Below are 15,026 nucleotides of genomic sequence, written 5' to 3' on the forward strand. Positions count from 1 at the left end.
TGGGATGTTCTAGGTCACACTCTCTGTTCAAGCAGGCTGGCCGATGGTGAGGCCTGAACATACATAGCAAATGCACTGAGCGCCCCGCATAAATGCCCCCTGGTATCCTCTGCAAGGCTTAGGCCCTCTGTGGCAGATGTGCAGGGGTCTGGGTGGAAGGGTTCCCTGACCATGGAAACCCTTCACAGGCTTGGCTCTAAGGTTGATTACCATGGTAATGGCAGCAGCAGCACTGCTGGTCAGTGGCAGGGAGCAGCCATCTTGATTTCCCACAAGGCCCCCAGTGTAGCATCATGCTGGGGCATTGTGGGAAATTAAAATGGCGGCCCAGGTGCTGATTGGAGTGCCATTTTTTCTTTCAGTGGGGCCTATGGTAGGCATCACAGGTGGGCCCTGCCAGGATTTGAGGGCTGCAGCAGCTTCCCAAAGGTCCTTCACACTGCTTCCTGGCCTTAAGCAAGCCAGTTCCTCTCGGCCTCAGCTCTTCTATTTGCCAAATAGGGTAATAGTTAGAATAGTAGAAGTACAACGTTGTAAGAATTACAGGAAGGTAATTTAAGGGAATTGCTTTCAACACTCAGTGTTGTATAAATACTAAGTATTAATGATATTCTGGTGGTTTGCCTGTTCTTCAGTATTGGCAGTTTCCTAGGACCAGTTAAGAATTTAACCATGTTATGCTGTTGCTTGTCTTTCCCAGAACCGGGCAGTCGGGAGACCCAAAGGGAAATTGGGACCCACCTCTGCTGTGAAGCTTGCTGCGAATCGGACGACAGCAGGAGCGCGCCGGAGGAGGACGCGATGCCGCAAGTGCGAGGCCTGCCTGCGCACCGAGTGCGGCGAGTGTCATTTCTGCAAGGACATGAAGAAATTTGGCGGGCCTGGCAGGATGAAGCAGTCGTGCATTATGAGACAATGCATTGCGGTAAGCCTCGTGCCTGGTCGTCTTGGGTGGTGAGAGAGAATCACCTCCAGGTGACCAGCCAGGGAAATGTTCGCAAATATTGGTGCTCTTAGGCCAGGAGCAGCAAATCTAGGAGGCAAGTTAGTACACGTGACATGAACTGCTCTTCTGCTGAGTGGCCCTTTGGCCCATTTAGATCCAGCCTCCTCTGATAGGCAGCAGCTTTCCAGGATAAGCATGTCTGGTTGCTTGCAACTGCTCTGACACCACATCATTGGTGCCTCTCTGTCGAGTAGATGAAGTTGGTGTAACCTGGAACTTAATCCCTCGCTTCCTCCCTCCCTCTGGAAGCTTTCCCCCCATTCTGCACATTTTGGGCTTGAATCTGTCACTGTACAGCAGACTTCCTCAGCCTGGTGCCCTCCAGATGTTTTGGACTGCAACTCCCAGCATTCCCCAGGCCGGCCGTGACCCCCCTTGACATTATCTGGCCCACCAGCTTTGTCTCGGTGGGAGATGAGGGGGTGTAATCCAGCCCATGGACCAAAAGTGGTTGCCCTCCCCTGATCTAAACACAAAGAAAGCCTCCTTTTTTGTTCTGTGGATTATTTAAGAGATTTATACCTTGCTCTTGGACTGGTCCCCTGGCCGGATTGAAACTCCATTTGGTTTGTTGGCTCGGATTTCTTTAATCGGGTAATGCCATGAATTATAACCCATGGTCTCCGTTAGATTTTGTGCTTATAAGCTAAAATCATCTAGCTCTTGTAAACGCTTTAAATGGAAGCACAACGTGATCATCACAGCCAGGACCAGTCATAATCCAGCCACGGTGTTCTGAACTGGTGGCAGTTTCCAAACATTTGTTGGAATCTTCTTCCCAAATATGACACAAATCAGTCTGACCATTTATGGTTTCAAAAAGTCACTTATCGTAGAATTATCAAATCACAGAGTTGGAAGGGACCTCAGAGATCATCTAGTCCCCGCCGCTCGATGCAGGCTCTGCACTGCAGGGTGCAGCAACAGCATTCCTGACAGATGGCCATCCAGGTGCTGCTGGAAAACCCCCAGCAAAGGAGAACCCGCCAATGAGCGCCATAGGCTGACTGAGCTATGTGTGAAAACGCCCTTCTGCTTCCCTGGTTGAAACCACACCTGGGACGCGAATGGTCTCTTATGGACAGATGGCCTGATCTCTGCTCTTGAGGCAGCCTTCCCCCACCCGGTGCTCTCCAGATGCATTGGACTGCAGCTCCCATAATTCCCAGCCAGCATGGCCAGCCTGGTGGGCACCTGGTTGGGGAAGGCTCTCTCAAAGTCTAGAGCCTTGATGGGAGCAGAGGTGAGGTGGGGGGCATGTAAAGCAGGGCTCCGTTTTGGTTTAGGCTGCAGAAGCCATGGGCATTGGCAGCTCCAATGTCAGTGGGGCGGTGAATCTGCTCTGGGTTTTGGTCAGAACCAGTCAGAACTCTAAAGGAGCTCTTCAAGGTGCAGAAGCAGCTTGGACAGCTCCTTTAGAGTTCCGACTGAAACCCGGAGCGGATTCACTACCCCACTGACATTGGAGCCATCGGCCTCCACTGCCCATCAGAACACCGCAATTCTAACCAAGGTTTTCTGGAACAGCCCACTTTTGAGGAGCTCTGATTGCTGGTCAGACACAGAGGAAGGGGACGTGCTTTTGGCTCCACGCTACAGGCAGAGGCGTGTGGCTTGCCTCGCTGCCGCGTGCTTGCTCCCGGGGCTGGAAGGGTGCAAGGCCAAAGTGAGCGTCTGCCCCACTCCTTCCAGCTCTGAGCTGGGCTTGTTTCCATGTTGAACTGCATCCTCCTTCCCAGCTCCAAGCAAGAGATTTCCCCTCTCCTTGCATCTCAGAGGCACAGCTTGAGTTCAGGGACAAGGACACCCCCCCACCCCACCCTTGGGGGAGGGCGGTTGCAGCAACGACAGATATTTGGTTGGCCGCCAAGGCCAGCCCAAATTTGTCCGGCCCTGTTTCTCTGTGTAGCCACCATTTTATGACGATGCCTCAGTACACGGGCCACCTTTCTTTCCGTCCGAGCCGGTGTGTTTTGTGATGACCCGTGGTTGAAGCCAAGGCATCGACTGGCTTACCTGCGGCCTCTCCATTGGGATGAGGGTGGGGCCGGTGGGTTCAAAACAAGTCCGCATGAACTGCCTTGGCTGGTGGATGGGACCAAAGGTCCATCCAGACCACCTTGGGACCTCCCACCCCCACGTGTGGTGGGGGCTGTGCAGGCGTCTACAGGAGCCAGCCACAAAGGGCAGAGAGTGTGGGGGGGGGGGCATGTCTGTGCTGATACACTGCTCCTCGTTTCCTGACCCCCTTCCTTTCTGCCCTTACGTGTGTTTAGCCAGTGCTACCCCACACGGCTGTGTGCCTGGTGTGTGGGGAAGCAGGCAAGGAAGACACGGTGGAAGAGGAGGGCGGCAAATTTAATCTCATGCTCATGGAATGTTCCATCTGCAACGAAATCATACACCCTGGATGCCTTAAGGTAAGGGCTGGAGGGAAGTGAGGGAGACCCTTTGTGAGTGTGGGACTGGGAGTCTGGGTCAGAGGTCAGGGCAAAATATGCCTTGCCTCTCATTTTAGAGATTTGGAGCTCTCCACAAGGTGCTTAGTGGGTTTGGCCGTCCCTTTCTTCTCTTCTGCTGTCCTTCGGCCCAGCCGTCAGGCCCACTCCACCGCAGCCCAACCAGCTGACGACCTGCCAAGCTAACTGCAGCCCAGTGGCTATGGATGACAGCAGGATCGGCCCATGGTTCTTTGATGGCTGCATAGAGAGGCAAAATTTCCGGAAATTTTGAAGCCATAGGGGGGGAGGGGGGGGATCGGCTTTTTTCTAGGGTGAGGATGAAAAAAACAAATGGGGGGGGAATAGGCAATACCTTTTTTCTTTTGTTTTTTAGCACTCCCTACAGATCTAAAGTCACTTTGTTGCTGTAAGACAGCCTTCCCCACCCTGGTGCCTTCCAGGTATTTTGGACTTCAGCTCCCATCAGCCTCAGGCAGCATGGCCAGTGGTCAGGAATGCTGGGCACTGTAGTCCAAAACATCTGGAGGGCTGCCTGAGGAATGTAAAGCAGCCTTTATGTTCTTATTTGGTTTGCTCATAAAATTATTATTGTACTTAAAAACTTTTAAAAGTAAACTCAATGAATGTAGTTACTGTCTGAATAAACTAAACCAAACTTTTAAATTTAATATACCAAATATGATAATTTTATGAGCAAACGAAGATATACATAAGATATTTTAGGTTCCTACTTAATGTCTGACCAGAAGGAACATCAGCAAGTAGTCCCTGGAACATCTGAATCACCCTAGAAGCCAGAAGAAGCAGGAAGAACTGGAGGCAGAGGAAGACTGGTGTACAGCATCTGTTCTTACTTGTAAGAAAGTTTAGGGAAATTCCTAAACCTGTTCCTGTTTCTGGGTTAAGCTTAGGGAAATCTGATCTGCAAGAAGAGGTATCAAGATTTTATTTAGCTGGGAAACACTCAGTTTAGAAATGTTAACCAACCATATTTAATTTAAGAACCCTTCAGCAATCTCAACTTATTATTTGAAGGGTGACATTTTATTAACTTTTGTAAATAATTTCTGTTAATGAACATCTTATTTTTTGTTCATTTGAAAGATGGTGGGATAACCCACATGCTATTCCATTGCGTCTGGTAACAGTGGAGGGATAATGTATAGGTTTTTTTTTTTCCACATTAGGGTTTTAGATCTAGAACTATAACCATTGACCGTTACAGCTTCTAACCAGAACAAACCCAGAAACACAGGCCGATGTAGAACAGAACAGAACCCAAACTGTCAAGGATGCACATTTACTGTCAAGAATGCACAGTGGTGACTGCTCACATGTTGGGAAACTGATGACTTGGAGCATCCCTAAATGTCTATCGGTAAAAGATACATTAGATCAATAATTTTAATAAGGAATTGCAGAAATAACTATGCTGAGAATCTTACAGAGAGGATTAAAAAACCATTTTCCCCATGGCTTCATTATTTCCAGATAGTTTACATCTCTAGTCTTTCTATAAAAGTGTTCTTATTACATAGTTTTTAGAAATCATTTTGTGGGGCGAAAAGGCTGGGTAAGGAAATATTTTGTAACCCCAAGATGTTCAATTTTTCGGGGTAAACAAAAACAGTCCTTGGGAAAAACCGGGAGAAAACTTTTCCCCCCTGAATTTTTCCAGTTTTCTTCTGGGCCTTCACATCTCTATGCCTGGAGCCAAAAGTCCAAATGGTGCCTGTTGGTCAGGGGGAAAAAAGAGTACGTCAAAATTCCAGCTGAAATTTGGCCTCTTTTCTTGAAAATCGTGAGACTGCATGTCTGTTGAGTCGGCTTACACACACACCCCTTTGCTTTTTCTCTGGAAATTTAGAGGTAGATAACATGTTTAGCATTTCACTGGCTGCATAAAGCTATGTTTGTTATTTTGATAAACTTGATTGTATACACGAGGTATCCACCTCATAATGGGTCATTGTTTCACTGACAGCATTTCTGTAGGACTTTTACTGCACAATCCTATGCATGTCTACTCAGAAGTAAGCCCCATTGAATTCAGTGGAGCTTACTATCAGATAAGTGTGCATAGGATTGCAGCCTTAATCAGTTTCTAGTCCTCATGGCATGAGGTGTGTGTGGAGTCAATGACTGGTGACAACTGCAAATTAGAGTAGGTGCAGAATAAGATTTTCAGAGCTTGCGGGGAGGGGAGGAGTTCCTTGTCCTACATAATGACTAGAAGAAGTGAGTGCATTATGTCAAATGAGTAAAAGTACATATTGTGCATACATTCTACCAGATAGCAGCACACTTGTTGAATTGTGAAGTGCCAAGTCTGGCCAGCCCTGCCTGTAGATTAGTAAATGGTACATAGCTCTGTGTGGTATGCCCTTCTCTTTCTCCCCTCTGCTCCACCCAGGTGCGGGAATCGGACGGCGTGGTCAATGAAGAGCTGCCAAATTGCTGGGAGTGTCCAAAGTGCAACCATGCCGGCAAAACTGGGAAAGTGAGTTTCACTGGGATGAACTGCCTGGGCCAGGAGGGGCTGGTTTGTGGACCCCCGGGCCCTCCTCCATTTCATACGTCAGGTTGCTCCGAAAGATGTCTTCTTTTCGCCCACTGTCACTGGGAAGCCACAGATGCCCTGGCCTTTCAGGGAATGATGCTTCCTGCCCTCAAGGAGCCCTTTCCATTTTGATGTTCACTGTCTGCCAGACGGCGCCCTGCCTGCTGCAGAGGTCTCTGAATGTGTTTTAGGGGCAGGGTCGGGCAGAAAGCAGATCTCCAGATGTTTTGGACTTCAGCTCCTAGCATTCTTAACCATTGGTCATGCTGGCCAGGGCAGATGGGAGTTTAAGTCCAAATCATCTGGAGTGGGCACCAAGCTGAGGAAGGCTGCAGTAGACGACAGTGGGCCAAACAGACAAATCATCTGACATGGTACGAGGCGGCTTCCTGTGTAACCTGTGCCGAGTCTCAGTCCAGCCCCGAGAAGATTTCCGTCTGGTTTGGAGCTTAGTCCGCAGAGTTCCAGGTGGCCCTCCTTGGTATATGGGAAAAGCCACTTCCAGTCCGAGAAGGGAGGGGGGTCTTTTACCCTTTGCGTGCCCCCCCCCGCAGGGTTTCAGATACATTTCCCTCTTTCACCTCCTCCTCCCATGTGCAAAGGGCACCTGAGACTTGTCTGAGTAGCAGCTGGTGTGTGTAAGGGGGAAAGCCACTTGCTCTTTGCACACAGGGAACCCTTTGCCTGCACCACTAGTGAGCCGCGGGTTGCTGGCCCCACAGCCCTCGCTTAGTTCAAAGTATGGCTCTTGTGGAAAACGGGTGCTGACCGGTCTTCTAAAGAGGACCTACGAGGGTTGCTCCAACTGTGCAGTTCTGTGTGAACAGGCCCTTAGTAACAAATCTGGTTAGAGCCAGTGGGTTTGTTTGTATATTTTATTTATTTTAAGAATTTTTTATTCTGCCCTTCAGCCAAAACGGTTCCCAGAGTGGCTTACAGAGATAGGCAAAACAGTTCCTGCCTGCAGGCTTGCGGTCTAAAAGACATGACATACAAGGAAAGGGGGATTAGGAAGGAGAAGGGAAAAGCACATTCAGGCATGAGATCTTTAGTTGCAAAGTTCAGCAGGGTTGAATTTCTTGTGCCACGTATAAGCTTCAGTAAAAAGGCATAAGATATAAAGTTTGCTTGTGTGCTTTGTCTCTCTGGCGTACAAGCAAAAGCGCGGACCAGGGTTCAAATACGCGTCAAACCTCCCTGGCTCTCTGCTCAAAGAACAGAAGATCAACCGGGAAAACAAGGAAGTTGTCCCAGACGCCACCAAGCGGAAAGTGGAGTGCGAGGAGCCCCCCCGGAAGAAATCTGACGAGCGCCCCCAAAAGCCCCTTCTCGATCCTCTCTTGAGGAGGAAGTCCGAGGAAGCCCATCTGCGCCGGAAACGGAAATTTGAAAAACCCCAGGAGCCCGCCATGAGGAAGCGGGTAAGACCAGGGGGGTCTTCCCCTCCAGGGTCTGCAGAGGTCCCTCCTTAGAGGGGGAAGGGAGAGCCCGTGTGAAGGAGCCCGGAAGAAAATGACTAGCCGGCCCGCCTCGCCCCCCGCAGGGTCCGCTGTGATGTGCCACATCGGCAGTCTGAAAAAAGAGGACTCTGGCCCGCTGGGCCATCCAGAGGCCTTTGCTTGTCCCAAGCGATGGCTTGAGTCCATCCTGGCTCCTCAGCACAGGCATCAGCCTGACCAAGCCCAAGCAAAGGGCAGGGTGTGTGCCACAGCTGGCACTGCCAGGCCGTTGTGGCTCCGGGCCATGCCAGTCAGAGAGGGAGAGGGCTGCGGTGGTGGCGGCAGCGGCGATGCAGGAGTTTGCTGAGTGCGTCACAAGTGCTGCCTTGTTTATTACATTTTTATACCACCCAATAGCCAGAGCCTCGCAGGAGTCTTGTCAGATGCTATACCTGTTGTTGCTGCAGTTATTTATTTCACTTCAGTGCCACCCAGCGCCCAAAGCTCCCTGGGCACTTCCCACCCATTCACATGATCACAAACCACACATACAAGATAATAAAATAGAGCATAACATGTCAATATACAAAACCTAAAACGATTTAAATGATGTTGCCCTTTGGGGGAAGCAAGAAAGACTCTGTTTCTGCCTTCACTTCCTGTTTAATTTTTGGGACCCATGAATCTCCCACACCGTCATGTCCTTTGGAAGGCATTGGCAGTGGGGGGAGCTCTGTGAGGAAGTTCACGCGGGTTGCGTGCGGAAGGTCCCAGGCTCACTCTCCGGCATCTCCTGTTCTTAAAAGGGGTCTGGTCAGGGGGAAGCCTCTGTCCAAGACCCTCTGCCAGTCAGAGGGGGCGGTGCTGAGCTAGGCCGCCCAGCAGAGCAACCGGGTATGAAGCAGCTCCTTGCGCAGCTGCAGTTCCAGGCCCCCAAGCTTCCTTTCCTCTCTCAGCCCCTAGGTGGCGCTTGAGGGCTGTTCCTCTTTCAAGGTGCCCTGCCCTGCCCATCCCAGCCAAACAAAACCCGGCCAGGCCAGCAGGGTCACAAGACATGTGCTTGCAAATACATCCCCTGGCTGTGGCCAGGCAGGGGAAAAAACGTGCTATGACTGCACCAGGGCTGCGGAACAGGTGGCCCGCTGGACGTGGTTGGACTGCAGCCCCCATCTGCCCTAGCCAGAAGAGCCGAAGGAGGAGGGAAGGTGCAGCCCAGCAACGTCTGCAGGACCACACGGCATGCTCTGCCCCTGGTCTGTCCCCCTCAGGAATGCCCTAACCAGAGGATGACGTCTTCTGCAGGAGCCCCTCTCGCTTGCCATCTGTTGCCCGTGTGCTTCCTAAACATCTCCCCCCGCCCCCAACCGCCCCTCCTCAGTCCCTTTCATCACATTAACATGATGGTCAAACCATTTCTAGATGCCGAATGCTGGTACGGCAAAGTGGCAAAAAATTGTGAACCGGGAAGCCCTGTGTGCAAGCACCAACAGGGCCGCAAGCACCTGGGGCAGCCTAAGGTGAGCTGATCACAATGCAGAAAGCGTCTAAAATAAAACGGCAGCGGAAGCAGTTTACAAATAAAACAGACTCTGTCCTTGGTTCTCCCCTCCTCCCACCCGCAATGTGCAGGTGTTAATTCTGGCCAGCGTTTTCATCTATGTTACGTTTTGATGATGGATGTAGGATTCTAATCACGTTGTGAATTGTAAAACACTTCTGATTGTGACCCTGCTTATAAGTTGTTTACGGCTGCAATCCTTACTCCTTACTTGGGAGTAAGTCAGGGGGGCTTACTTCTGAGCAGACAACCCTAGGATTGCACTGTAAATCCCATTGGATTCAGCGGGAGTTAGACAGCTTAATGGCCTATAGAAGGGGTAGGCAACTCAGTGTCCTCCATATGTTTTAGACTATCGCTCCCATAATCCCTAACCATTGGCTGTGGCTGATGGGAGTTGTAGTCAAAACATCTGGTGTGTAGCACTGGAGCCCTTGGTTGCCAGAAAGTCCCATTAAAGTGTTAACTGCTGTATTGTGTGGGTATATTTTTTCTTAAAAGATACCTCTGCATTTTTCTTCTTCCCTCTCACTATAGCTAAAACTGGGCAAAGAAGAGAAGCTGTTCAGGAAAAAGGTATGTTTACTTATTTATTTATTGCATTTATATCCTGCCTTTTTTCCTCTTGCAAGGAACCCAAGGCAGCGTGCATAATCCTCCTTCTCTCTGTTTTATCCTCACAACAACAACCCTGTGGGGTAGGTTGAGCTGAGAGTCTGTGACTGTCCCAAAGTCACCCAATGAGTTTCCATGGCCGAGTGGGGACTAGAAGCCAGATCTCCTGACTCCCAGTCCAACACTCTAGCCACTACACCACGCTGGCTTTCTAGGAATTTGTGTGGATCCTTTAAATTGTATGCTGCTGTAATCCTCCTGGAAGGGAGCAAGTTGTGAACCTGAAGAAATGAGGAAAAGCACAGCAGGTTCGTCTTCTGCCTCTGCCCCCTGAAATCTGATGCTTGGTTCAGGCCTAGTTCACGCTGTGCTGAGTGAAGGATAGCGATGTCTGCTAGACGTCAGGGTTAGCTGGAGGCAGTTACACCCCTGCCTTCTGGCTGCTGTGGGTAACATGCTCTCATGACCTGCTTTGTGGGCTCCTTGGAAGCCAGCGTTTGGGCAGAGAATGCTGGTCTCAGTCTCCCTCAATCCAGCAAGGCCATTCTTGCACAGATTGAGCAGGAGTGTGAGATGGCTAAAATTCCAGTATGTTGTTTTTTTGTCATCTCATCTGATCAGCTCACACTTAAGTCCACTTTTTATGGTTGTGCGAAGCGGTGCTTTGTGTTCCTGACAATCTCGGGCTTTGCCTGGACTACAAGCCTAAATTGGTGGAGCCATGGCAGTTAATTAAAATTCCCAAGGTTGCTTGTGGAAAGTTCTGAAAGTCTTCTGTTAAGGCATCCAAGCTTTCCTCGTAGAACTGCAAATGCTGGGGTTCCCCCCTAAAGGGAAAGGAAGTCTTAAAGCCGCCTTAGTCTGCCGAGTGGATGTGCCCGGAGTTGGGTTTCTTTCCCCCCTCTGGTTCTTCCCTTTTGTGCTGAGCCAAGCGCTTCTCTTTCCAGAGGCGGTCGTGGAAGGCCACGGATGACCGGACCCCCCTGCTCAAGCCTCTGCGGCGTTTCAAGCAGGAGCCTGAGGAGGACCTCCCGGAGGAGCCCCCCAGAAGCAAGGAGAGTGACCAGTCCCGCTCGAGCTCCCCCACAGCGGGGCCCAGCTCGGAGGGGGCTGAGGCCCGAGACAAGAAGAAGTTCAAGATCCGTCGGAAAGCCCGTCTCCCCAATAAGGAGCTCAGCAAGGAGCTCAGCAAGGAACTCAACCAGGAGATCCAAAAGACGGAGAACAGCCTCGCCAACGAGAACCACCAGCCCATCAAGTCGGAGCCAGAGAGCGAGAACGAGGAGCCCAAGCGGCTGCTGTGCCCTGAGCGGCCGCACCGCTTCAGCAAGGGCCTGAACGGGGCTCCCCGAGAGCTCCGGCACCAGCTCTTGTCCAGCTTGCGCAGCAGCAGCACCCCCCCCAGAGCCATCACCCGGCCACCCCCGTCCCTCTCGCCCCCCAAGTGTGTCCAGATGGAGCGCCACATCATCCGGCCACCCCCCATCAGCCCCCCTCCAGACTCGCTCCCACTGGACGATGGGGCCGCCCATGTGATGCAAAGGGAAGTCTGGATGGCCGTCTTCCGCTACCTCAGCCACAGCGAACTCTGTGTCTGCATGAGGGTTTGCCGGACCTGGAACAGATGGTAAGGAGCCTGGCGGGCAGTACGTGGATCTTGGTGGTAGGAAGGGGAGACGCTCTAGAGAGCGTGAGCGCCGTGGTCGTACCGAAAATCAAACTAGCAAAGATTCCAGTGGTACGTGCAGAATTCTGAAAACTGTGGTTTTAAAACAGTTAATGTTTCAAGACCTCATTACTTCATTTAAAAAGTGCAGGTGCTGTGCCCACATTTATAGAGCTATCTGTCTCTGAGAAAGAAGTAAATAGATAGATCTATGAGAAAGATGTACTGGTATAGGAGGGTATCTGGTTAGGTCTTCTAGCTCTCCTACTTCATGACATTTAGTGTGATTCAGTTTCTAGAGCATCAGGCTTAGACTTAAGCACCTTCCTCAGCTGTAAGAAAACCTCCATGGTCTTCTCTGGAGGAGTCACAGTCTCTGTTCAGGCTGCTTACAACCGATTGATACCCTCTTGGGCACTGGAAAAGTTGGTGCAGTATCCATCTTTTGGGTAAACTTCCTGGTGAACACAACATTTGAGAATCAGTCTGCTCTTAAGCTTCTAATCCCTGGTGGCTTTGAGGTTACTAATGAAATTGTGTAGGTCTCCCCCCCCCCTCTCTCCCCCCCTCTTTCTCTCTCTCCCTCCCCCAAATGCCCAGTCAGCTTTCTTATGAAACCTTCCACCTGCTCTCTCTAGGTGCTGTGATAAAAGACTGTGGACCAAAATAGACCTAAATCATTGCAAATCCATCACTCCCCTCATGCTCAGTGGTATTATTAGGAGGCAGCCCGTCACTCTTGATCTGAGCTGGACGAACATATCAAAAAAGCAACTGAGCTGGCTCATCAACAGACTCCCAGGTATGGCTGTCAAAGTGACACAATGAGGCTGGAGCTGGCCAGCCAGCAAGATGAGGAGTCAGTGGCTCAGGCGTGTCTCCAGCATGCGCGCGCCTTTTGTGGAGAAGGGTCCTGAGCTAGCCAGTCTGTCCGTCCTCTTAAGCTCTGAGAGTTTGGCCTCTCGGCCTCAGAGCCCAACATCCGCTTCTGATGTAAAGGATAGCGGCTGTGGCTGGGATCCTGTCTGCAACCCTTGCCTTCCTTGCCACCTCCTAGTGTGGCTGCCGCAAGTGGCACACCGGGCAGGAGCAGGAGGGAGACCTCATCGGGCCTGCATGTATGCCTCCAGCAGCTCAGGGAGCTGTCTGCGTTCTATCGCATGCTCCAGAATGGCATTCGTTGGTCCTAGGGACTTGCCTTGTGGCTCACCTCAAAGCTTGGCCACCATTATCTTCATTTCTGGTGCTCTTTTGAGCTGTTGATTTACTGTCCCCTTGGCGGCGGGACTTCTAGCTGGAGAGGAAATAGTGGACTGGTTCACACGACACGACAGCCCACTGTGGGTTATTTTACCCCAGGGGCTGTTGCTTTGTGCCAGGCACCTGTGGGTGCCCAGGTTGCTGTGGGTAGTTGTGCTGTGCTAACCCAGGCAGCAGGGGCTGCTTTGGGGGCTAGACAACCCTCAGATAACGCTAAGACAAGCCATGGGCTGGCACGACAACCCGTGGCTAGCCAGACACAAAAATGGCCCCTGCAGGCACCTGGCACAGTGCAGCAACCCCTGGGGGTAAAATAGCCCACGGTGGGCTGTTGTGCCATGTGAACCGGGTCAGTCACTCCTGTCTCTTGACTGCTCTTGACAGGAGACTCTCTGATGCAGTAGTGCAGAACCTTGGCCCGGGAGGCCCCATCCCCAGCCACACATGGTATGGTGGTGTCCCAGCTCTCGTGTAGGTCTCTCCTAAGGTTGTCACTAGCAGCAAGAGCTTTAAGCTAAACTGTACTGGCATTTTGGCCACGCACACCACTGGAATGCAGCTCCCTTCAGAGAGCTGCTCTGAAATGGAGTTTGGCCTTTGTGGTGAAAGAGTTTCTGCAGCCCTGTGCTAATGTCTTGAGTGGGATCTGCCAACCTGTACTGTGAAATCAGAACCACCTCCTCCCCAGGCAGGTTTACACGATCATTTTCAGCCACGATGGCTTAAATAAGCTACCGTGGTTTGTGGCACACGCCAACAACCCACCCTTGCCAGCTTCAGACATGACAAGCTATGGGTGGGGGTTGGGTTATGGAATGCACACCCAGCACATGCTGCAAACCACAGTGGCTTATTTAAGCCACAATGGCTGAAAATGATCATCACGCACATGCCTCTGCTCAATTCTTGTTTCTCTCTCTTTCGCCTCTCCAGGTCTCCGTGATCTGCTCTTGTCAGGGTGCTCCTGGATTGCAGTGTCAGCTCTCTGCAGTTCCAGTTGTCCTCTCCTCCGAACTCTAGATGCCCAGTGGGTGGAAGGCTTGAAAGATGCACAAATGAGAGACCTTTTGTCGCCGCCCACGGACAACAGGCCGGGTACATCCTCTTGGTTAACTCTGATAAAAGAGCTTCCTTGCACTCAGGGCTCTGTGCCTCCCACAAGAGCGGAAAAGGCCTAGGATATAAGATGATGTACAATGCAGTTTTTCCTGAGAACGTTAGCTTTTTAAAACTATACAACTTAATTCTGCTGCTTGGCTCCAGGTTTTGTTTTGTTTTTTCAATTTTTTTATTGTTGAGTTTTAACAAAACAAAAACATAACAAAACCAAAAAAAATTAAAAATATAACAACATATTCTAAAATCCTCAGTTTCAAATATTACAATGTTCTAGGAAGAAAAAATATAGAGAAAGAATAGGTTGCACGGAAACTTCAGTAAAAGCAGAACAGATATCCAAGTTTCGCCTATATACCACTCTTTCACATGTTGCTAGCGTTGTTAAGTCTCCAGAGTCTTAAAAATAATTTTTTTCTGTTAAAAAAAATGGACGGGAGGGCTGGGACTAGGTAACAGCAAAGGAGAGGAGTAAGATCTTGATCCAGACATCGATGGATGAGGGAGGGGGACACACACACACCCCTTTTATTTTGGTTACTCCGCTGTTTTCTTCCATAAAATGCACTTCATTCTGTTGTCTCTAATTAAAGATCTCCTGATACTATTTATGGCAGCTGTTCAGATGCAATTTTCTTCTGCTTTAACCCTAGAAGAAACCTTTTAAAGGTTTGCCTTTGCTTCCTTTTTGCTGTTGCGTAGCTCCACCTGGCATGTCATGGGCGAGGCAAATAATAACCCCCTCCCCCTGTCATTGCACAGGCCAAATTGACAACCGAAGCAAACTGCGCAATATCACAGAGCTGCGCCTGTCTGGCTTGGATATCACGGATGCTTCCCTGCGCTTGATTATCCGGCACATGCCTCTCCTGTCCAGGCTCAGCCTCAGCTACTGCAACCACATGACTGATCAGTCCATTAACCTGCTCACAGCTGTGGGGACCACCACACGGGATTCCCTAACAGAAGTTATTTTGCAAGGTATGCGGGGGGGGCTGGGTTATGGACAGACTTGTGGGGGATGCACTGAAATAACAGACTGGTGGCAGAAATTCAGCCCATTCATACATTCCCCAATGCCATCTGTGTCTTTGCGTTTTCTGGGCGTCTTTCCCAGAGAGCCAGCCACACCTTTGCCTGGTCTTACGTGGAGAGCTGTTCCCACTCAAGCTATGGATGAGCCGTTCAGCGCAGTGCAAATCCTAGGTGTAGGGTGGGAAAAGAGGGCAAGGAGGGTGCATCTCCTCTAGCTCCTGGTGAGGCCTGCAACCCTCATTTCAGATAGTCGAGGCACTTTCAGAGTTAACAGTAAACCTTTGGGGTAAGCAAGAGGAAGGACTGCCT

At 50.6% G+C, this 15,026-nt stretch overlaps 1 protein-coding gene across 7 annotated transcripts in view; it reads left to right on the top strand.

The window, feature by feature from the left end:
* Nucleotides 1-15,026, top strand: part of KDM2B (lysine demethylase 2B) — a 92,824-nt gene that overhangs the window by 75,323 nt on the left and 2,475 nt on the right. For 4 of the 7 annotated variants that reach the window (XM_084820128.1, XM_084820130.1, XM_084820133.1 and 1 more), the window contains 9 exons: nt 701-925; nt 3,283-3,426; nt 5,882-5,968; nt 7,177-7,449; nt 9,563-9,601; nt 10,588-11,267; nt 11,945-12,108; nt 13,500-13,661; nt 14,445-14,663. In XM_084820128.1, the coding sequence (XP_084676254.1) occupies nt 701-925; nt 3,283-3,426; nt 5,882-5,968; nt 7,177-7,449; nt 9,563-9,601; nt 10,588-11,267; nt 11,945-12,108; nt 13,500-13,661; nt 14,445-14,663 (1,993 nt within the window). The remainder of the gene's footprint in view (nt 1-700; nt 926-3,282; nt 3,427-5,881; nt 5,969-7,176; nt 7,450-9,562; nt 9,602-10,587; nt 11,268-11,944; nt 12,109-13,499; nt 13,662-14,444; nt 14,664-15,026) is intronic. The other 3 variants (XM_084820129.1, XM_084820131.1, XM_084820132.1) reach the window with 2 other exon arrangements.

The sequence above is a fragment of the Heloderma suspectum genome, chromosome 13 (genome assembly GCF_057233095.1).
Source record: "Heloderma suspectum isolate Gila_16-S chromosome 13, 16-S_ref, whole genome shotgun sequence".
Lineage (NCBI taxonomy): Eukaryota > Metazoa > Chordata > Lepidosauria > Squamata > Helodermatidae > Heloderma > Heloderma suspectum.